Source organism: Xiphophorus hellerii, chromosome 18, assembly GCF_003331165.1.
Source record: "Xiphophorus hellerii strain 12219 chromosome 18, Xiphophorus_hellerii-4.1, whole genome shotgun sequence".
Classification (NCBI taxonomy): Eukaryota; Metazoa; Chordata; class Actinopteri; order Cyprinodontiformes; family Poeciliidae; genus Xiphophorus; species Xiphophorus hellerii.
The window spans coordinates 33,406,681-33,431,124 of record NC_045689.1 but is presented as its reverse complement, the minus strand read 5'-3'; the positions used below and the strand labels follow the sequence as shown (position 1 = coordinate 33,431,124).

At 38.7% G+C, this 24,444-nt stretch overlaps 1 protein-coding gene across 9 annotated transcripts in view; it reads left to right on the top strand.

Moving 5' to 3' along the window:
• The window catches only part of sgsm2 (small G protein signaling modulator 2), a 106,805-nt gene that overhangs the window by 59,910 nt on the left and 22,451 nt on the right, over positions 1-24,444 (top strand). For 3 of the 9 annotated variants that reach the window (XM_032545896.1, XM_032545895.1, XM_032545892.1), the window contains exons 3-14: positions 824-1,016; positions 8,370-8,537; positions 10,384-10,451; positions 12,507-12,655; positions 12,749-12,883; positions 15,136-15,260; positions 15,379-15,446; positions 15,687-15,850; positions 16,791-16,923; positions 17,126-17,263; positions 22,535-22,709; positions 23,438-23,502. In XM_032545896.1, coding sequence (XP_032401787.1) covers positions 824-1,016; positions 8,370-8,537; positions 10,384-10,451; positions 12,507-12,655; positions 12,749-12,883; positions 15,136-15,260; positions 15,379-15,446; positions 15,687-15,850; positions 16,791-16,923; positions 17,126-17,263; positions 22,535-22,709; positions 23,438-23,502 — 1,581 coding nt within the window. The remainder of the gene's footprint in view (positions 1-823; positions 1,017-8,369; positions 8,538-10,383; positions 10,452-12,506; positions 12,656-12,748; positions 12,884-15,135; positions 15,261-15,378; positions 15,447-15,686; positions 15,851-16,790; positions 16,924-17,125; positions 17,264-22,534; positions 22,710-23,437; positions 23,503-24,444) is intronic. The other 6 variants (XM_032545897.1, XM_032545894.1, XM_032545893.1 and 3 more) reach the window with 5 other exon arrangements.

Sequence of the window (24,444 nt, the reverse complement as noted above, 5' to 3'; positions counted from 1 at the left end):
TTCCTTTTGCTACCTTTTATTCATGCACTGCTAGCCTGTCCTTTCAAAATGACCCATAAAGAGGTCCAATATAATGCTTTCAGACATGAAAGGAAATTTGAGGGAAAGTGCTGATTTGATCATTACTTATGACTGCTCATATCATTGAGAGATAGTCTTAGTCATGGCTTTGTGACTTACAGTAGAGAAAATAGAATGCCCACTCAGACTATTTGTTAAGATTTAAAGTATATGACCAAAATTACATTTTCTATTAAATTCCCTGTTAAAGAAAAGGGTATGGTAAGGGCAGACAATACATGATCAGAAAAAAGATAAACAATGATAAAGAAATTGAGCAAGTTTCAGGGTGGACTGCTGGGCTTTAGTGAACAAACGACGTTGGACAGATGTGGATTCAATCCAGATTGATTCTTTGAAGAACACAACTTGACACAGGAAGGATTCCTGCTTCAAAAGATTTGAGCCACTATAGGATTCATGAACAATGATAGATGCTAAAATAAATTGCAACAGATTCTCTAATATAGATCCAGCAGTGACGTAGCAGGTCATGACAATATATCCTTATTTTTTTCTATCCTCTTTTTATCGCCTTCTAACACTTTAACACCAATCTGTTGGCATACTTTGTCAATGTGTTAATAGAGCTGCCTCTGTGGTTATTTTTAAAATCAGAAGCACACATTTAGAAGCCAACAATAGTTAAAAAAAAAAAACTATGCATCTCATCTAACCCTTCTCTGTGGAATTCACAGGAGAGATTAAAGAAACATTCTGTTGAACATATTACATCTTTTGTTTTGTTGCCTGCCTTTTCTAGCATACTTCCTGTTCATGTCTGCAGCTGCCATTGAGGCCTGCCTGAGTCATCTCCTGAAGAGACGTGCAGCCGGCTTTCTAAGAAGTGACAAGATAGCCGCATTATTCACTAAGGTTGGCAAAGTGTACGACACAGCTGGCGAGATCTGTCGGAAAGTCCAGGAGCAGCTCCAGCAGCAGGCTGATCTCACCAGGTTGGTCCCACAAATGCCCTTCCCGTCTTTTCCTCATTCTTGTATCTGTACCAACACAGCAGTGATAGGTTGTTCACTAAACTAGGTTAAAGAGCCATTTATAGTTTCACATTATCATTGTGTATTGAAGTTGTAAACAGACTGTATTTCACCAAGATGTATTCATACACCAATATGTAGATCAGTATGCAACTTGAATTTAGTTGCCTTGCTCATTGGCACATCACCTTGTATCAGGAGGAAGCTGGAATCGCACTCAGATTTTTTGATAGCAAAACAAATAGTTTTGCCACTTAGCCACCATTTGGCAGGTAAACTACACCTGACACAACAGCCAATAGTTCATTTAGTGCTGCTCTTTCTGACTTGCCACCTTCAGGAAGTCATCACCACATCACTCCTCTACTAACCCTTTAACAACATTTTTACCAGGGTTTCACTGAGAAGTAGCTCATACAATGAGCTCAGCATAAGTGCCGTTCCACCAGGTGTGTGCTAACTGCTGCTGGCTAGTCTGAAGGAGCTGAACGGGGAAGTCATGGTGGAAGGGTGCACTGTGAAGCAAAAGCTTGCAAACTTAGAAATTTCAGCTCTTAGGAACTGCGTCTCATTTGCGTCTCAATAATACGTCTCAATGTTGTGCACAGCTGAATGGTTGTCATTGAAATTAAAGGATTTTTTTTCAAACATGCATGAAAGCCTCTAAGCAACACTCCAGGTATGTTTTTGATGAGGAAAGAACATTATAAGATGATGTAAAGCTCAAAAAGCTGATTTTACATAATCCTAACCCTTTAAAGACATGTTTTACATTTTTCATTAATTTTAGGTTTAAGCATAAAAGCATTTTGAGAGAACTGAAAATGATTAACATAAAAGAAATCTGGACCAAGGAGCTACTGTGGAGGCTCCATAGAGCCTTGGTGAAGGCCATAGAACCGCATGAGACTTAAACTGGCAAGGCCAGGAGAGTAGTCAAAGAAGCAACCAATGAGCTCATGGTAACTATGGAAGAGCTGCAGATCCACAGCTCAGGTAGTAGAACCTTTTCACAGGATACCTATTAGCCATACACTTCACAATATAGAATAGTTCAGTCAAAGTCTAGAACTGAGTCCAAATGTAAAACCGTCGCAAAATTTTAAAATTGTTGTTTAGATGAGCAAACACACTTCCCACTTTTCAGATTTTCATACATCAAAAAGTATACATCATGAATACACATGACAAGGTTCTACATAACTGTGCTTTATAACTATATGTTCCATTTTAATGCCAGTTTTATTAATAATTCTCTGGGCATACTTTGTGCAGCATGTGATGCTTTCTGTGTAACTGACACTAATTCACCTGACAGCTGAGTGGACTGCGTCTTTAATGCTGCACAGTTTGTGTAAACTCTGAGAAAGGCCTGGGGACTGCGCCCAGGCGTTCATGTCCATGAGAGGTGTGTATAATTGTGTCTTGTGTGTGTGCTCAAAACAAAGATGATAAACTGCTTGATCTGCAGGCACTTAGCTACCAGCTGAGCTGTGTAGAACCCCATTAATTGTCCATTAGCTTGTGCCACATGGCTTCCACAGCTCTCCAGGGCTGCAGTGAGATGGAGGACAGAAAGCGTTGGGTGTCATAAACAGTCCACCACTGTGGCTTTAGCTCTGGCTCTCCAGCTAATACCTCAAAGAAGAAAAGTACAAGACGAATATGGATGGGGAGTTTAGTTTGAGTAGCTTGTGATGAATCAGCGGTGTTGGTCTTGACTTCTCCAGACATGAAAGCCTGTAAATGTGTGGAGATCTGCTTTCCACAACTCACACCCTTCATCCAGAATCCCTGCTTTCAAACACACACAGACACACATGCTGAGTCATGTTAACTTCCATCTTCCTGTCATACTACCTCAGGGTTCTATCTCCCTTTTGCCCTGGTTACCATGGTAACATAGTCTGCTTTATTAGGATCACAAAAAGATGAGTTCAAAAAATAAAACAAAAACAAAGGGCTTGGTGGAAAAAGAACAAAGATCAGCAGAGGAAAAGAAGGGACTGGTAGTCATAGCAGAGCAGGAGGGGAAGGTCTGCTGTGTTTATGTCTGTTTAGGATGGGGTTTGGTGCTAAGAGGGGTAAACAGGCTGAAATTAAGTTTCTGTTTGCTTAAACCTGTCAGAAGGCCTTTACCTTCAGTTGAAAGGTAAATAATAACTGAAGTTATTCTTTTTTTACCAAAAGACAAAGAGTCAGCATGCAGATGGGTGTAGTGATGGACTCAGATATGAAGTGTCAGAGACACATGAAGACAATTACAATGCAACCTTGACCCCAAATCTTTTAAAAAGAAGGATTTGTGGATACAGAGCAAAAGAAAAGCAGAGAAAGAGAAGGATGAAGTGCAAACCATCTGTTCTATCACTTCTATTGGGTAAATGAGAAATATGGAAAATAAAATGGATGAACTTCAAGCACTGATGTGTGTGTAAAATTGTTTCACTCAGACATGGCTGCAGGATTGTATCCTTGGCTTCAACATTTCCCAGCATGGTATAATAATAACACAGTGAGTTCGAGATTGGAAGAGGAGAAGAAGAAATAATGGAGGTGATCAGCAGTGTTTGTCAGTAAAAGCTGGGGGGGGGTTTTCAGGACATAAAGGGAATATCACCTCTGCAGCGAGAATATTGAAATGTTAGCAATAAGCTGTGGTCCATATTGAGAATAGGGTTATTATCATCAGGGTTATTTAACCAACCCTGATGATACAACACCCCAATCAATTTCTGGTAAATGGCTTGTATTTGTATAGCGTTTTATTGAGTCCAGAGAACCCCAAAGCACTTCATACATTCAATCATTCATCCATTCACACACTGATGGCGCCTAGCTACTGGACAGTAGCCCCAGCTGCCCTGAACCAGTCTGACAGAGGAGAGGCTGTCATGCATTGGTGCCAGCAAACCCTCTGAACACCCAGCAGGCAAGGTGGGTGAAGTATCTTGCCCATTTACAGAAAGAAAAAGGTTTATCAAACGAGGATCAAACGGCAACACACTGAATGGTCACCAACACCCAGGTGTTTATGATAACACCTAGAGAATTTTACCATGGCTCACTTTCTGCTACATGTTTCAACTATTTGTCAGCTGCTGTATCAGAGAAAATGTTAGAAACATCAACTACAAGACTTCTACTTGTCTAAGCACATATTATCTTTTTTCCTTTGCTTGAGCAAAAGCTTGGAGAGTGAGCTCCAACAGAACAAAAATGAGGATGAAGAGACTACTGTTGGTCCACCTGAGTAAGCAAACTAACACATATCAGGACCCCCTGCCTTTTTGCTTATCACCATAGAAGTATAGTTGAAGATGCCATCATGCACTTTCTTCAGCCTACCTGCTTTATCCAGAAGTGCTGCCTGCTTCTGGATAAAGCAGGCAGCACTGTGAGGATTGTGATCTGTCATCTCTGTAGGCGCATTTAAAGCGATTCAGTCTAATTTACTATTTCACACTGTCCAGAAGACAGAGGTGCAGCCCTCGACAATCATCTGGATCAGTGAATACTTGACAAACAGACCACAAACAGATGCAAAAGTGAAGCCATCTACAAGAAGGAACAAAGCAGACTGTACTTCTTGAGCAAGCCTGGGTCTTCAGTTTTTTTCAGCAAGATGTTGCATATGTTGTTTTATTTTGTTGTGGAGAGTGTGCTCTCCACAACAATCTCCTGCTGGGGTAGCAGCATCAGATCCAATGACTTAAAAGACCAAACAAACTAATAAAGAAGGATGTCTGTTCTGGTAACAGCCCTGGAACTTAGAACTGTTTTTTCAGTGAGAAATGTTTCAAATAATAGAGAACATAATGAACAACCCTGAGCATCCCCTAATTTGGGATGTCTTCATGGACTGCCCAGTGGATTCAATATGACTGACAGCTATGGTAAAAAGATGGTTGATTATGAGAGACCTTGTTTGTGCAAACCAACTAGTCTGACATGTTCAAAAATAGAAATATTTTTGCACATTTATCACCAGAGGTTTGCGACAATGTGAATGTACAAAAAGATTAAATAAAAATTTGATTTTTGCACAAATACAGACATTTTAGGCCAGTGTTCTTAAAGACAGATGATTTGATAAGATTTTTTACAAAAAAATCTAATCATATAAGCTATATAAACAAACTGAATTTAATTAAAGATTAAATGTGAAGCATTTTAAAAATAATTTTAAATAGAAGGCATCTGTCAATGACTTTTAAATCTAATTCTATTTGATTTTTCTTTTGCTACAATCTAGAAACTATCTTGAAACTATCTTGAATTCCCTGGTGGAAATCATGTCTGCAGAATAGCTCACCACAGATAGAATTTTTCTAGCTCTTTTATTGTCTTTATGTTATTTCTGAGCTGGATTTTGCTATGTTATTACACAGTTTGTAGCAAGAGCTTTCTTTCTCCTCCAGCTAAAACTTGAATAAATGTTCAGGTATGAACAAAGATGTGCTTTCATTCCTTTTCATCTAAACAGAAAAGTCCACCTTAGATTCTTCACACACTGAAGGAGTCCCTCTTTTTAGCATTCTGTCTCTCTTACATCTTCCTCCTCACATCCTCTGTAGTGCTCTGCACACATATACACACAGGCCCACGCACACACACACACACAATTTTTGTGTTAGGGGACTGTAAAAATCGTGACTTAGCTGAAACCCCACTTGCATTCGAGCACGCGCACACATGCAAGTGCACCCCCGCAAGCACACGCACCCACACACACACGCACGCACACCCTTTCTAACTTCGTGACTGCAGCAGCTGAACCCCTTGGCACAGACATATAAACACAGGCTCATTAGCTTGTCAAAGTTGGTGTGTGTAAGTGGATGCGTCTGGTTCCTGTTGGAGCCGGGCACATCAAACTCAGTCTGTATCTAAGTTTTCATCTCTCCACACAACAAAGATCATCTGCCTGCAAATTCATAACCATCTCCAGCCAGCTGATATCAGCATGACATAAACCATTTTGTCTGACATGGGACAGGTACTAAATCATTAATGGTAGTTAAATATTGATGACTTTTGATGAATTCAAATAGGAAGCAGTGTTGTTACACACTGCCTCCTCATGGTCTTTATCTGTCTTGGCATTGGTACCTCAACATACTTCGGCTTGCGAAGATATTCGTTCTCCTTGAACTTAAGTATTTGATGTTTTTAGTTTGGAGAGTTTATGTGATAGACACAAAGTAGGTTGTAATAATGAAGTCATGAGAACATGGTGCATGTGCCTTTTTTGCTCTTTGTTTTCAAATTAACATCTGAAAAGTGTGGTGTGCATTTGTATTCAGCCCCTCTGAGTCAATGTAATCCTTGCAGCTGCAAGGCTTTTGGGCCATGCCTCCTCTAGCTTTGCACAGACTAAAATTGTTTACCATTTTTCTTTACAGTATAGCTCAAGCTCATTACATGAATACTTGGAGACTTGACTTTGAACAGCAGTTTTCAAGTTTAGCCGTGGATTTGAGTGGACTGTTTTAACATGCTTCGATCAGGTCATTGTCCTGCTGGAAGGCAAACTTCTGCTCCAGTCTCATTTTCCTTTAGAAAAACAGTGATACAACCTAATGTAATCAAATTAATTACAAAAATAAGAAATGATCTAAACTCCAAAATATTAAAGAAAAAAACTGAAAAAAGTAATTCAACTAAAGTCTATAAATAAAACAATCTAGAAAAATAGATAAAAATAATTACAATGTGCCCAAAGCACATAACATGGTCTCTCATGAGCATGCATGGTTAGCATAATGCATGTAGGCCACAAAGTTTGGGTTGGATTGCTTTAATGTCTTTTTTCAGACTAATTTTTGAAGAATTTTATGTTTTATTTTAGATAGATTTCTGACTTATTTCCTATCAGAAACAAACTTTATGGTTGAGTGAAAATCCTTTGACATCCAAATTTGCATGAGTTAATGAATATTTTATATATCAAATCCCATCAAGAAATCTACTACAAGATGAGCATGGGAGGATGCTTTTTATCATGTCCCCTCATAAGAAATGAGTTATTTGTTTTAGCCCTAATCTCAACTAAAGCTTTATAGTCACTTAAACAGAAATAGTGATTCTGGAGCCTAGTAGAAACCAGCCTTTGTTCTAGGCTGTTGCTTCGTCCACAGGGTTGGAGCTATCAGCAATGATTCCAGGAGGCATGCCTCAGTTGAGGTTTTAAATTTTACCCAAATGCTAATGTTTGTCTGTGTGCCAGTTCAACACTATGAACCTTACCATAAATTGCTTACACTGCAAACAAGTGTCCTACAATGCAAAGAGAAAAGAGAGAACAAGGCAGCTGTTAATGTTAATTTAATATTTGGAAGCGTGACCCACATGGACTGAACGACTTCATTCACTTCCTCTGCTGCCATTGCTAAAGCTAAAGGCAGACTGTAATTCTAAAACTGTGCAGAAAATCAACATCATTGTTTACAACTTCTCTGTTCGTTGATTGGCTTGGTTGAAAATCTGAGTGAAGAGGAGAACGCCCAGACTGTGCTGTATGGGAGAATTTGAATTGTGAGTAAAATTGCATGTGAATGAATGTGAGTATGTATGTGAGTGAAATTGCACAAGAAGGCAATTCCAGACTAGTGATTCTATAAAGATAGCTTTTATTCAGCATGATAAACAGTTGTGATCTTTCACAGAGAATAATGTGCTTTAGAGTTTACATGGGTTCTCTCCAGGAATCTTCACTCAGTCCAAAAACTAGCTTAAATGGCCATAATGCATTGTCTTTATGTGTGAGTATGTGTGGATGGCTGTTGGTCGTGAATGTCTCAGTGAAGAACTGCTGCCCTGTCTCTTTGAGTACTCTGCCTCCCATCTGTTGACCACTGGAAACTAGTCCTCATGTGACTGATCAAGTTCCATTAATTTTAAAATAAAAGCAGGTGGGTTTTAGCTTTGATTTAAAGGAACTCAGAGTTTCGGCTGGTTTGCAGTTTTCTGGAAGTTTGTTACAGATTAGAGGAATATAAAAACTGAATGCGGCTTTCCATGTTTGGTTCTGGTTCTGGTTCTGTTGATGCAGAGCAGAGCAGACCAGAACCAGACAGGTCTGGAAGATTGATACCACAGCAGATCTTTAATGTATTTTGATGCTGAGCTGTTCAGTATTTTGTAGTCAATTCCCTGAGCTGCAGGGAGGCAGTGGAAGGTGGATGATGCGCTCTATCTTCCTGGTTTTACTGAGAGTGAGAGCAGGTGTAGAAGTCGTGGATGGGTGGCTCGTCCAGCCCGTCCAGCCCGTCTCCAGGCTGGTTGTTACCTGCTTTGCTCTGTGCCCTACAGGAGAGCCCAGAGCGTTGGCCATGAACCTCTGAGAAGACAAGGCTCCTCCACCACCAGCCGCCCCCCTCAACCTCTCTCTGCCCAGGCCATCAAACACATCTGGGTCCGTACGGCTCTCTTTGAGAAGGTTTTGGATAAGATAGTCCAGCACATTGTGGACAACTCCAGGTGATTCTTATGTTTTAACTTGTTTTTTTCCCTTACTTGCACTGCACTGACCCAACTGTTTCCTCCTGTTTTGTTGTTGCTGAAAACCGAGCAGTTCACTGCATGATGTGTGATTCTCAGAGTTGACTCATGGGTTGCTTTATTCTGCTTTCTGTCAGGCTAACAACAACAGTCTGCTGGATGAGCTGTCCATACTCTGATCAGAGTCTCACACCTGAAGTCTGTGACATTGTCAGACAGAACAATGTGATCGCATTTTAATTAAAAAAGCTTAGCCACGATTCTGATGTAAACATCAGAATTAAAATTCTTGATACTCCTGTTGAGAAGATGGAAACTGCACATAGCAGCAATTTAGTACATCTCATCTGACATGACGCCCACATTAAATGTCAGCTTCTGTGTTGCTCCCTCTGAAATAAAGAGCAACTGGAAGATGATTGTTACAGGTTGTGACCTCCCAAAAAAGACCTGCCTTAGTGAAGCTGCAGTGAACAGGATGAAGCAAGATGAAATGAGTGTGTTTTATTTAGCTGACAATATAGGGAAAATTTTAATTTAAATAATGCTAACTCAAATGGCCTTCAGATTTTTCTGAGAGTTTTAATGTTCGGTTAACCACCCGACACCTTGTGCTACACCTGTTTGGCTAGCTTTAGTTGCTAACAAAAATACTAAACCAAGGGTGCTGAAGTCCAGTCCTCGAGAGCTACTGCAACTTTTAGATGCATCCTTACTCCAACAGACCAGGATCAGCTCTGAACAGACTTGCTAATGAGCCATTCATTTGATTCAGGTGTGTTGGAGCAGGGAAGCATCTGAATGTTGCAGGATGGTAGCTTTTGAGGACTGGACTTAAGCACCCCTGTACTAAACAGTCGTATATACCGTGATATTCAAACAAATAAACTTGCACTAAGCGAACTACGTATGTATATGAATTGATACTCTTGCACAAACGGAAAATTAATGCATCCAGAAAAAATAATCAAAAACATAATAATCTTAACATGGAACTTACCTTGTTACAATAAGTGAAGACTCCATACTGCTGTCCCCACTCCTCGGGCAAACGTAATGTCACAGATACGTTACAATTGTATGAGCAACTCTGTCTGGTGTTGATTTTGAAATCAACACCAGACAGAGTTATTGAGCAATAATATCCATATCAAAGACATAAAAGTGAGAATAAATACACTTCACCAGCTACCTTTTACATTTGTTGTTGTTTATTTTAAACTTCATTCATTATGACCTATTTTTAAAATTCTGATTGGCAAATTAGTGTAATCCCCAAGTATAACATACCTTGCATATTTTGAAAATTTCTGAAGATTCCTCTCTAAGGTAATCGAGAAGGCCAGCCAGGGGTGCTCCTCTTTTTGTATGTATGTGGTTTTTGTCCTTAAAGGATATTTAAAAAATACATAACAATGGGAATTACAATGCTAACAGTATAGTAAAAGTATTTTTAAGTACCTCTTCCTGATAAAGCTGGTCCACCTTTTCATCAACTCCTCCTGTTTTCTTCTTTGTGTAAAATCGAATCAGCTGAGAAAGATATACACAAGCCTTTTTACGTATATATTACATCAAGCATATTTTAGATAAAATAAATGTCTTTGTTAAATACTTTAACCTTGCCTTTTTCCCATCTGGAAGCTATGTTCATAAACATGTTGAGCCTGTTAGTTTTTTACATTTGCTCATACTTAAGTAAAAGCAAAGTCTCTAAAAACTCCTACAGTTCCGGGGATCATTTGTGTACCTTTACAGGACATCTTCCCTTCATACAGCCAACACACGTTAACACTGGTCCTTTCATTTCATTTTATCTCTGCAGTAAATACTATGAAAGGGAAGCTCTAATGCATGACCCAGTCTTTGGGCCCATCTTAGCTGCCTTGCTTGGTGAGTAACTAATGCTTGAAAAACACAAATATTTTTCCAAAACCACCAGAAGAGAGATTCTTTGTGAAAAATATGAGTAACTCCAGATACAAAAAGACAGCAGTGTCTGATTATGGATGGCAGTGGAAACCCAGAGCAACATAAACAGACACATGCTGTTTGCAGTGTAAAATACCTCAGTTTATTAATTATATTCTCATCCTAATTTTCTCTTTTTAACTTCGATGGCTTTTAAATTTAAATTGAAAAGTTTAATATACACGGTGTGCAAAATAATTAATCAATTTGTATTATGGAGGATTAATTTGCACTTCAGGTAGCCCTGAAGTACAAACCACATCAACAAATTACTAACCACAACTACAGAATGAAATACACAACAATGAAAAACAGGACAAATTATAAAACACAAAAAAATATGATTCACACTTCAGGGCTAACTCAGACCTGAAAATGCAAGAAACTAAACATAAAGTTTTAAGCTTCCATACTAGTATATTTATGTGTGCAGTTATTTATGGGGTTTATGAAGTCACACAGAAAAAAAATGGGTGTTTATATTTCAGTCATATTCTCATCATGCAATTTATACATTTATAAACATTATAGTTCCAAACTAAGTGTTTAGTTCACAAGCTAACTATTTATTTTCAAACTAAATATTTTGCTCCAAATTAAATATTTAGTTTGTTAACTGAGTAAATTTGTCATGATGTAGTTGAGGTGTGGACCCAAAAGCAGCAGGCGAGTGACATGGTGGAGTTTCATTTAAAGATTTAATGAAGAAACAAAACAAAGAAACAAACTTACAAAATATGAGTCCATGAAAACAAAATCCAAAAATAAAGCCAAACTAAAGACACAGGAAGAGACAAGGCAGGTGACTAGCATAGTAATGATCATGGCAACAAGGCAGACTGGTGGGTTGTGACTGAGATAGAGGAGCTTAAATACTGGGAGGTAGCAAATGGACCAATGGAGCTAAGTAGATGAGATGATCGATTGCAGGTGTGAGTAGTTGGCACAGGGAAGCTAAGGAGATATACTGGGGAAGACAAAAGGGAGGAAACACCAGGGAGCTGAAAATACTTCTAATACTTAAGAAAACCTGATAAGCTAGAAGAGAAAAAGACATGAGGGAAAAACTTAAACAAACCTAAACAGAAACAAGGCTAATCTAACAACAATAAGAACTACGGAACATAGAGCTAGGATAACTAGAAGATGTAAACAAAGAAATAGCCTAACTAGAATTACTAAAGAAAGATGGACAAAGATTCAGACCAAAAGACTAACTAAACCTAAAGTAAAAAAAATAAGAGGAAGAAAACTAGAAATACTACAGGGACTAGAAGGACTTAAGAAATATCCTAATTAGGATTACTAAAGGAAGATAGGTATGGATGCAGACATAACAGAATTCAACCTAAAATAACCAGATAAGAAAAGCTAGAAACACTACAGGGGAAAGCTAGAAGGACTTAATAAACTTAATTGGAACTACTAAAGAACGGTATACATAAATCAGACATATAAGAATAACTGAACCTAGGGTGATGAAATAATTAAGAAATAAACATTACTAGAAACACTACAGGGAGTCTAATATAAGGAATAACTGGAAGGATTAAATAAAAAAAATCTAACTACAATCACTAAAGAAAGCTAGACATAGACTCAGGTATACAAGAATAACAGAACCTAAGGTAACTAAAGAATAATGATAAATAAGATGCAAAAGCAAAACCAAACCCAAAAATCCAGAGTCCTGACAAAATATTTATTTTCCAAAATATACATTTAATATCCAAACTAAACATTTCATTTTCAAACTAGATATTTTTTCCAAACTAAATACTTAACTTAATTACAGTATATTCATTACTGTGTAACTTTACAAACTGCACCCCGTACTTGTTCTTGTGTGCAGAATAGTTTTGCAACTACTGTAAATGAGAAATGAACATTTCCCGACCACCCTACCCATATTTTGGGAGGTTTAAACTGAACAAATTCCTGTTAAGTGTGTTTTCTGCTTATACTCTGTATCTGCAGTGGGGCCCTGTGCCCTGGAGTACACTAAGCTGAAAACTTCCGATCATTTCTGGACGGACCCATCAGCTAATGAGCTGGTTCAGCGCCACCGTATCCACGGGGCCCACCGCAGCCTAGATGTGTCATCAGGCCGTCGACCGGCTCTGGGGGTGAGTCTGGAGGATGATTTAGATCAAATCTCAGGATGTTTGCTGTTAGAGAGACATCCTGTTGTAAACTAAAGGGTGAACATCCTTTTTCAGATCCGTAAGAGGCAGTCCAGTGGGAGCATGTCAGAAGACAGGTTTGCTGCATCGGCAAGAGAGTATGTGGAGTCTCTTCATCAGAACTCCAGAACACACCTCCTGTACGGCAAAAACAACGTCCTTGTGCAACCGGTACGACTCTGCCACTCTGTGACCAACTCTTGTACACAATGCTGACCACATTCATTAGCACTCCTGTTTTGTAAAAATAAATAAGTAGGGAACAATTCAACTTTCTTTTAGGAAAATATATTAAATGTAAGTGTGCCCAACAGTTGACAAGATAACAGTTAATATCCTTTTTGGAAGTATGTACCCTTGACTCAGTTGTGCAGTTATTTCATTTTATTCTATTCTAATCTTTGATGTGCTACTGTGCGCTCCCATTTACCTATCAATTTAACGTTGGTACAAACAATTTTTTCCAAATAGACCAAAAAAAATAACTCATCTTATATTAAAATAAATTGTGTTTCAAAACAAACTGTGAAAATATGTTTCACATATAGAGCTGTTTCAGTTCAATATGTAAGGGATCTGGTCCATGCAGATGTATTCAGCCCTGTACAGTTTCTGTGCTTTTGGTAGTTTTTCTGAATGTTTTCGGTTACACTTTATTTGAAGGGATATGCATAAGACAGATATGGCACTCTTAATGGACTTTTATTGCAACTTTGCATTAAAAGTGTCATTATTTACCAAATGACACATCATGACAACAGTCATAAACATTCATAAAGACTCTTTCATGTTCATGACAGGTGTTATGTCAAGTTTATGATGGTGTCATGTCAGTCTTATGCACGCCCCCTCAGATAAAATGTTACCATGTTTTCTTTAGTGATCCTCTGCAACTGGAGGGTGATGTCTTCCTCAGTCTAGCACAGCTTCCTCAGCCCAGACTGAGCTATGGTTTTTTGTTGTTTTATGTGCAAAAGGCTTGGTCTCCATACAGATGTTTACAATTTCTAAATGTGAACTCCAGGTGAGAGTTGCTGTCTTATTTTCACTGATTACAGTGAGTAGCTCCTAATTTCTTAAACTATGTTCCAAGCACATTCTGTGGTAAAAAAAAAAAAAAAAGTTAACAAAAAAAGAAGTTAAAAGATGTTAACAAAATGGAGCACATTAACAAAATGTACTCCAGTCATTTGATTAGCTGAATATCCAGAAAGGCCTGGTAATTCCATCAGCTTCTCTGGTGGCATAGGCATATTAGAATATAATTAATCCATAATCTTAGTGGCTCAAAATGTGCAAAAGTGGTTGAAGGAGCATGAGAAATCATTTTACCATGGAATTGTCACCACAAAGTCCAGACCTTAACTTTAGAATCTTGGTGCTGGAGAAGAATTTGTGCATTGGTCCAAGTCTTCCATAATTTCTACATGAGCTTATTGAAATAGTGTCGTAACCAGAGCTAAAGAACAGACAATGTATTATTAGTGTGTGTGGCTTTGTTTTGGACTCTTAGCAGATTCTACAGGTCCCACTGTAGAATCTGCAGTGTAGTCAGGTAGTCAGTAGTCAGGTCTCAGAGTGGCTTGTTTGATTGTTTAAAGAGTCAGAATTATGTAAAACCTGCTTTTTTTTAACTTTACATCATGTTATGATGTTATTCCCTGACCAAAAACATACCTGAAGTGTTGCTTTGATTCTTTCAGGCCTGTTTAAGAAATCCTTTAATCTCCAAGGCAAATATTCTGCTATGCATAACATGTGGGTGGACCTAGCCCCGCCTTCCAGGCGCGAATCCTCCTCAGACCTGCAATGTCCAGGCTTCTGCCTCACAAAGCACAACTTTCCCACTCAGTTCCTTCAGACTAGCCAGCAGCAATTAGCAAACACCTGCTCATGAGAAGTAGCTCATTATAGGAGCTACTTCTCAGTGAAACATTTTTACCAGTGAAACACTGGTAAAAATGTTGTTACAGGATTAATAGAGGAGCCATGCTGTGATGACTCCCTGAATACACCTCAGAAAGAGCAGGAGTTTTTAAAGACAGAGGCCCAGTTTCAATAAGTCAAATTTTTTAAAGTCATATTTAACATATACAGCATTTTTTTTAACAACTGAAGTTAACAGTTACTTAATTGTGCTTTAAAATGTCACTATGTGGCTGCAAAATATACAATACTGCCCCTTTAAAAACTAAAATTTTATTTCCTCAGTTTATGATTGCCTGATGTAAAAATTAATAGGATGATTTGAAATATTTAAATGTGAAGAAAAATGAAAAACAGGAGGAACTCTTAATGGTGTAACCATTTTACAGTATTCTGTTAAAAAACAAAACTTTTGACAAAGCACCTCAGTATTCCCCCCTAAACTCTGAACTTTGATCTCAACACTTAAGCTCTCCTTCTTCCATCTGAAATGGTAGAAAAAGGACATGGAGGTGTTACGGGGCTATTTGTCACTCCATCAAGCTGGGGATAACCTCACGCTAAAGTGGACACCTAACCAGCTCATCAATGGTACGCTGGGGGACTGCGACCTGGAGAAAAGGTTGGGCCAAACTCAGAAATCACAGCTCTTAGAAAAGAGAAGCATTTAGTGACATGTTGCAACTGATCTGATCTAAAACGACTGCCTCTGAACCTGAAAACTTTTTTTTCACTTTCAGTATTTATTGGGACTATGCACTGACTGTTCCTCTGCGCCAGATTGTTTGCATCCACTGTCACCAACGGCGTGAGTACACATATTGTCAGTTATTTTTGAACTGAGATAATAGTGTTTTAAAAGCTGTCGCCTGATTGGACTAATAATCTCTTAAGGTGCAAATTGCTGCAGCTTTAAAATCTGGCTTTTATATTTGGTCAATGCTTATTTGCCTCTCTTGGAGAAACAGAGAAAAACTGTGCTACACAACACATTCTATTTTTCATCCCATTCTTTTTATTTTATGAACTTTTTATTTCCATGATGCAGCTGATTGTGGTGGGACGCTGGTACTCGTCAGTCAGGATGGGATTCAGAGGCCGCCACTGCACTTTCCCCCCGGCGGTCACCTCCTGGCCTTCCTCTCCTGTCTGGAAACTGGACTTCTACCACGAGGTCAACTGGAACCTCCCCTCTGGTCCCAGAAAGGCAAGGTAACAACAATTATTAACAAGTCAATTCAGTTAATTTATCTAGTGCCAGTTCACAACAAATGTCTCAAGGCACTTTACAAAAACAATAATTTTAATTCAGTTATATATACATTTCAGTTGATCCTAGTTATCAAACAGTACAGTAATTCTCCAAAATAGTCTTAAAAGGATCTATCTAAGGAAACCCAGCAAATTGCATGTAGTCATTGACTTTACATCAGTACTTCTTACCGAGCATGCATGTAGTGACAGTGGAAAGGAAAAACTCCCTATTAACAGGAAGAAACCTCCAGCAGAAGGTTGGAAGTAGTCCATCTGACACAACCAACTGGAGGCTTGAGAAACAGAGCAGAGACACAAGAATAAACAGATGAACTGATTTAGGATTATTTCGATGTCCATTTAAGTGAAAAGTTTATAGCAGAAGAGGGAGAATGATTAGTTGATGGCAGCATTATATCAGCTGATACCCTCCTCCAGGAAGGAATCACAGCCAATCAGAACACCAGACCTGGTGTAGCTTCTATGAAGAGAAAAATAACTGAAAGAAAACAAAAAGTTAATAGCTGAAATAACAGCAAATAGTTAAATTGGAGAAGAGTAGAGGAAGAAAGTGAGAAAAAGTGATCAGTTTTTCCTCTAGTCTACACCAGCATAACTACAGAGATAGATCATGATAAGCTAGGCCAGTCTAACTATAAGCTTTATCAAAAATTAGCATTTTAAGTCTAGTTCTAAAAGTAGACTGGGTGTCTGCCTCATAAACTGGGAGCTGGTTCCACAGAAGAGGAGCCTGAGAACTAACCTTAGCCTGGGCAGTGGAAGAATAAAAATCAATAACTGTGTAGATTTTCTAGCCTATTCCAAACCATCTAGCTCGCAGTGAGCCAGATGCTTAAGTCTCTTAAGTCTGATATTGAAATCTACTTGTGTCTTGAAGGGAAAAGTGTTCCCTAAGTTGCGGAAGAGGAGCAGCACAGCACGCCTCATGGAGCAGGACAGGAACGGCGAGGAGCAGACAGCTGCTGACTACGTCTTTCGCATCGTCTACCCAGGATACCGATACGATGCTAGTGAGTAACCACTTCACACCATCTTATCTGTAAAACATTACCAGGGCAGACGTGTTCATGAAGTAAAGCTGTTCTTTCTGCTGCTAACACTTATCTCTGTTTGAGGTGTATGGCTTGCTACTGTAAAGTCAGGTCGTTTCTTCCCACGGCTTGTAGGGCAACCCTTTTCTAATTCCATTCTCTGTTGTTTCGCTGGTGCAAGCAGTCACTATAAACTACCACCACACCACGGGCAGCCGCGCACCGTCGCTGGATGACGATGAGGAAGAGGAAGATAGACTCCATGCTATGATCTCAATGATCTGCTCGCGGAACCTCACAGACCCTAATGTCCTGAAAGGTTTTTATCACCTTAACACACCACCAAACCTGCTGCCCCATCCCCACCCCTTAGACCTCACTCCAGCTTCAGACTCCTCCCTCCCCACCTCCCTCTTCCTCCGCCCACCTCTCAGTGTCCTCTTCCGCCCTCCCTCCTTCCCCTACCTAGCTTCCCACCCCCCACAGCTTTGCCTGCCTGTCTGTGTGCTGCCTGAAGCTGAGCCCAGCAGTGAGGAGAAGGCTAGATCTGACCAAACTATCAGGGACATGGGGAAGTACAGTAGAAATGTGGTCCGAAACTCTATCTGACCTGCTGCTACCAAATTTAGCTGATTCTATTTTCTCTTGTAGAACTTTTAATTAATTGAATTAAGATTTTCTTACAGAGAGTATGTTAATGATTTAGGGAGTTTCTGTATAAGTCAACATTTTAAACTTAATTTATCATTAGATTTTAGGAACCTCCATGATTAGCTGGTTGTTAGTATCGTGTAGGACTACAACTAAGGATTAGTTTATTAATCAATTGCTCTATTGATTAATTAGATAAACACATTGGCACATTCTTTTTAAATACAATATTATAAATACATTAAGAGATTTTTAAATGAGAAAACAAATCTTTTATTAGCTAAAGTCCAATAACAACTTTCCTCAAACACTTGATTATTTGTAGCAAACAATGCATCTACAACTAAAAAACATCAACACATGAAAAGCTCAGTCTTTTCTGTGAGACTTAACATCAGTACAGAGTAGGACTGATCTGGTGGTATTTTTTGGATTAAACAAGTAATAATTTGATAGCAAAAGATGCTCAATAGGAAATTTATTTTTACAGAATTTGAATCAGCTTAAACTACCATTGGATGAGTTCTGGTTAGAACACATTTACAGACAAATAAAGTTTTTAATCTTAAATGCAAAATGTATACACTTTTTTTAACGTTTTGGCTTAATTACTGCTCTTAGTGTGTTGTTATTTCAGCAAACGGCCTTGTTTTAGAGTTTGTGTGGTCCATTTAATAATTAACCAATTACTAAATTAGTTGACAATTATTCCAATAATTGATTCATCACAATTTATCCAACCAATCGTTTCAGTTCTAATATAATCAGGTTAGTTCTGTTAAATATCTTCTTACAACTTTTGTCATTTCTGTACATTTGATTTTGCAAACAAGTAACTGAAACAGAAAAAAGCAAATTTTCTGTAACAACCACCACACCAAAGAGTGTTGCAAATAACATGACCGTATAATAGGTAGATGTGGATTAGAAGACAGCTTAACTGGAAGTAATGGGATTTTAAGATTAATCCCTTTTTGAAGATACTTTTCTTCATGTGTTCAATACTTATGACAAGGTCTTTTCAGTTTTTTTTAATCCATGACTTGATTTAGTGACTAATTTGCTATGATTTATTTGTATGTGTCGTTTACTTGGTGCTGACATCTTGCTTAAATGCTGTGTCAGCAGGCCCATTAGAAATTTGTTTAACTTAGGAGCAATGTTGATGTGTTCAATACTTATTCTATCTGTGGAATATGTCTCTAACCTTGATCTGAAGTTAAATAATCTTTGTTTATGTCTTTAGATGCAAGTAATGCATGCATTTAATAAAAACATAAAGGTTCCCTTGAAGAAAGTGAGACATTTCCCACTAACTTTGTCTGCTGCTAATATAAAAGTTTGACTTTCCCACAGTAATGACTCATTCATTTGAATGGGTTGTATCTTATTAATGCATGCATGCACACAGAATTGTGCAATGTTTAAATGTCCTAAGTGTAGATTGTTTTTAGCCTGTGTTGCTAATAGTAGCTATGCACCACTGGCAGATCCCACTGGGTTTTCTCACTTGTAAATAAAACAAAAACAAAGTTGTGGGCAACTTCCAAAATAAATGAAATGCATGATTATTGCTGAAGACATTTAATTTGAATTTGACCAGTGTGAGGCTCAGGCCTAAAAAACTCCAACAGAAACTAAATGAACTGAAAGCTATTGTAGAGTTGAGCCTGAATGTCAGATTTCTTCACTGAATGTACTGGAGCTTACACACTTGTTGTTAGGGTTTGGTCAGATGAGGCTGTGCTTAGCTTCGTTTTATAAAGGATTGAGACTGTATCAAAAGAGATAATGAGATTATCAGATGTGACATGTTTTAAAATATCAAACAGCTATTCAAAGTTTCAGAAAGGTTTTGCTCTTCTCCAACAAATCTAGGAAGTCTATGCTGATTCACTGGAAATTTGGCTATATTGTAACAGAATAAACACAGTCATGCATAGTGATGTTACACATTAGTATCCATAGGTAATTGATGTGCAAACATTAAAAGACTGTATGAGCGGTGAATAGATGAACACTGAAATCAGATTCAAAAACAGTGGCACTATATTCGTGCCTCTCACCCATCAACTGCTATAGGAGCCTCGAACACCACTTCTTGACCCAGAAAAGGGCATCAAAGGTACAGAACATCAGGTGAATTGTTGATATTCATTTAATGCACTTGTAGTATCAGCATGTAATAAGTTATTACATTATCAGTAATGTAATAAGCAGATAAAAAAAACATAGAGGCGTGAAAAGGTATGAAATTATTTATCATGGACTAATTTTACTAAATGACAAAAAATATTTTTTACATTTTATCAGAGGTGTGTATAACACCCACACCTATCCTGGGGTGTTGGGTGTTATAGAGTATAGAGTTAATAATGGGAGAGAAGGGGGTAACCCTGAACAGGTAACCAGTTCATCACTTTGGAAACAACCAGGGAGACAAACACACACACATGCAAACACAACCACACACCACACACCCACCCACGCACACACACACACACACACACACACGCACACCCACACCCACGCACACGCCCTCACACACCCCTGCACACACCCACACACCTAGGAGCAATTAGGAGCAGTTAACATGACAATGGACAGTGGAATGAAGTCAGAGTACCTAGAAAGAATTGACTCATGCAAAGGGAGAAAGTGCGACACCATGTCCAAACACCCTGACCTTCAGAGCTGTCTTGCAGCAAGACAACATTTATGTCATCTGTTTATTGTCACACCATGGAGTCTGCAAACTCATCAGCACAAAGACCTCTCAGGTGTCAAGCACGGTGATGGACAGATGTTGATCTGAGCTTGTTTTGCAGCAATAGGTCCTTATTAACTTGTCATCAAATTAAATTCACTGTCTAGTCCTCTAATGTGAAACATGAAGTCATCTGTTTGACAGCTGAAGTTTGTTGTTGTGCAAACTAGAGAATCATGAGATGTGTTTCTTTTCCTAACAGCTGTCGGCACAGCGAGGGAAACCTTCTGTTCCTGTTTGTTTCCAAGACAAGATTCACTCCATGTTCTCTGTAATTTGGTCTGTTTCACAGCTTTCTTTAGAATTAGGGTTCTGTGAAATACATCTATTTCAATACAGCTTAAAGACCACCTCATCCCAGCGCAACAACTTTTTGTCAAAAAACATCAGGGTTTTCTTGGTTTGTTTTTTTAGAAATTGACATGTTTCCATGTTTACTTTCATAGTCTCAATTTTGTGCAATTTTATTTTTAATGGAAACCTAGATAATATGAGAATTGAGTATCAATATAATTGAGATTCAGACTGCACATGTTAAAGGAGCCCAAAACAATTACACCTGAGATCCACTGTCCCTGATACTCCAACAGAACAGGTTGGAGTATCAGGGTAATCTGTCTTCAGTCAACAACAGATTACCTCTTTTTGTTTTATTATATTTGTTTTGAGGCAAGCTGTTAAAAGCATAACAGCATCAGAGCAGCACTTCCTCTCTGTTTATTACTGTCCTTAAACAATGCCACCCAGATGGCAGGCTGGACTTATGTAGATTTGTGAAACACTTCAAACAGGCTTTGTTAGAAGAGAGACCACCACACATTGGGGCTGCACATATATCCACCATGCTTCCATCTGTTCAGACATGCTGAGTTCTCCTGTTCCTAGTGTTTTGGACAAGTTACTTATTGCTAGATACTCCTTTCACAATTTTGTTAGATAATGAGAAAGTTCTTTGCACACTCACCACTGTTGGGATTGTACTGATATTGCCAAGTAGTGCTATTTTTTTTTTTGAGTAATTCCTCTTCCTTCATTAAGTTGTTTCTTTTCTCAGCGGCTTCGTGCTTGGCATTTCTTGCATGGGAAATGTGCACCCAAATCATTTTGTTAATTGTTTTATTAGAGTAATTACTTCAATGGCATAAAGGGGAGTGTGTATTGTGTAGACTTGTGATGACAGTGCCCCCCTCCCTTAGCCTCTTCTGTTTTTGTCTCTGGAGTCTGCTGACCTCCTTGCTTGTCTCTCCTTTGTTTGTGCTGTTGTCTGCTGCGATGCTGTTCACTGTAATTCTTCACTGATCCCTCTGCCCCCTGGCACCCCTCCTTCCTGCCCCTGCCTCCACCTCATCCATCCCCTCTAGTCCGGTCCTGTGGGGTTCCGCAGTAGTACAGACGTGGAATGGTTGTGTGAGCGGGGTTGCAGTACTGAGCCAGCCATAGATCACGTCTAGCTCTAAAGTAGAGGAGAGAGGCCAGATGTTGGTCTCTCTCAAATATTTTTTTATGTTTACTTTTCTTTCTTTATTTACTTGTTTATTTTTGGTGGGGAGGAGGGAGTTATTGAACAACCAAAGCACATCTTCATATTTATGACAGGTCATCAGCTCCAACCTGAAGAATTAAGGTGAAGAGCATTAAATTGATGTTGAAGTTTTCCTGATTTTTTTTTTTTTCTCCAGTTTTGCCTTCCTCTTTGTGTGCCTGTTAGTGCCATTTGCTCCTGAGCAGACTTCCTCTGGTGTGTCTTGTCTTTTCTCTGGCTTAGTGCATCCTGCATGTTCTAATTGTGAGACTCGTCCCCACTGTTTGCTCCCTCACTCCCTCTCCCGCTCTCCTAGAGCTCTATGGTCCCCCACCCCACCACCACCAACACTCTCACCCCCTCTCTGAATGAGCTGCATGGAATCTGAGCATCCACGCCCCCACCTGTTTCTCCCACAGCATCATTCCTGCTTTCCATCTTTTCACTTTTAGTTTCCTCTCTACACCACTTTAATCCATCTTCTCATCTCTTCCTATCATAATTATCCAAAATACATTGACGGATGTATTTGGGGTTGAGCTGAGGGACCTAGGTCATAATAAAGAAGGCATGAATCCAGAGCCAGAGTGAAGTGGATGCAGGAAACACAAGCCAGCGCTGAGATGTCTGTCTGTCTTCTCCCCTTGTAGACCACGGAGAGATGATGGAGATGCAAGGTTTTGGAGGGAGTCCATCGTCTTGGCAACAGACTGATGTAACTGCTCAAGAGTTCCTGTGCCAGTCCTGCTCAGCAGCTGGTAGCAACTCATCATTTGACTACACAGCTGGTTGCACCTGCCTGCATCAGCCGTCGGACATTCACACGTATGCACCCAAATCAAAACTTTTAGGAATTCCAATTTTATCACCATATCTTTTGGAACTATTGTAATAACAATACAATTATGATAAAATAACCATTATTTATTTTTTAGGTAACTGTATTGCACAGCAGTCATAAAGCCACAAACACAAATGTTGTTCTTGAAAATTATTTCTATTTGAAACAGGTTGCTGTTTGCTTTTAAAAAACAACAACGTGTTTTTATCACTGAACTGCACACAGCTGCATTTAATCATATTTTCAAATTTACTTATATTTATTGATGTTCTTGTGGAACAAACAGCAGGGAAACTAGTAAAAATAATATTTCCAATCATACTGTCGGTTTTGTTTTTTTTATACATACCATCAATAGCTTAAATTTATTGAGACAACAATAAATCAGAATTCTTGTCATAAGAAATTTTTCACCATAAATGATAAACTATATGATAAATGGCCACTCCACCTCCAACCTTTCTTTCTGTGTTGCTTGCAGCATGTCAGGACTTTAAACAATGCACCATGAAGCCAAATGTATTTCATCTCCCTCCAAATCATTGAACTCAGCTGGTCCAGCTACTTCCAAGGGCACATGCATACAAAATCTAAAACCCAGTGAGGTTTCCAACTTTTGGCAGAGTCACATCTGATGAGAGGATCTTTGTAACTTTTTGAACAAAGTGAGAGGAGTAAAGGTGGTGACAATGATCTGATTTCTGTGCACCAGTATTCCACTGAAGATGCTCTGTCAGAACATGAAGCGGCAGATTGTCTCCAGAGCCTTCTATGGATGTAAGTTCACCATCTTCTTCTCTCATTTGCTTTGCTCACTCATTCTTTATGACTGCTTTTTCTCTGAGTGGATTTTGTAAAACAGCTTTATTCTAATTTCACATCCAGCATTTTGTTTTCATTTGCTGTGAAAACAGATATCTGTTTCCTTTTTCATTTTCCTTCTTACGTAACAAATGAATTTAATTCAGTCCTTTGCTCTTCGTGTAATACAGTTGTCTACATAAAACACAATAGGCTATTGCCTTGTGCAAAAAGCAATTCAATCTCTGTAACTGGCTTGACACAACACTCAGTTGGTTTGCGTTGGCATAATCTCTCACCGACTCTGTGTTGAGACTTCTGTGTAGCTGACTTCCAGGCTGCTGCACAGTTGATTTTAAAAGCCAATTAAATAAAACTTGTAGTTGTGCAGGTGCAACTTGTCAAAGTAATAATGAAGTTTGTACTTGAATAAGCTGAATGTTTAAACTCTTCCAGAATGAACATGAGAGAGGGTCCTCTAAAGTTTGATGTCATAATATGACCTCTATATGTCTTAACTTAAAAGGTTTACTTTTTACCTTTTTTTTCCCCAGACACATTAGTTGTTATATCTGTCTTGCTACACCAATTTTAATCAAGTCTGATTTGTCTTCAAAGTTGCAGTATGTAACTTTTATGAAAACATGTTCTATATTTATCAAAACAGTCACTATGTTGTGACAGTTTATGAGACGAAGATCCTCCACCTCCTCCAAGAGCTACTATTGCAGTCTGCAAAAATGCACCGCTCAGTCAGAAGCAACCAATCAGAGCAGAGTGTCTCAGTGCCGTCAGTCAACCCTGTGTATGCACTGCTAAATGTGCTAATTGTGGAAAAACAACTCACTATTACAGAAAAACTGTTTATCCATTATGCTAACTAGCTAGGCTAGGTGTTAAATGTTCATTAGAATTTAA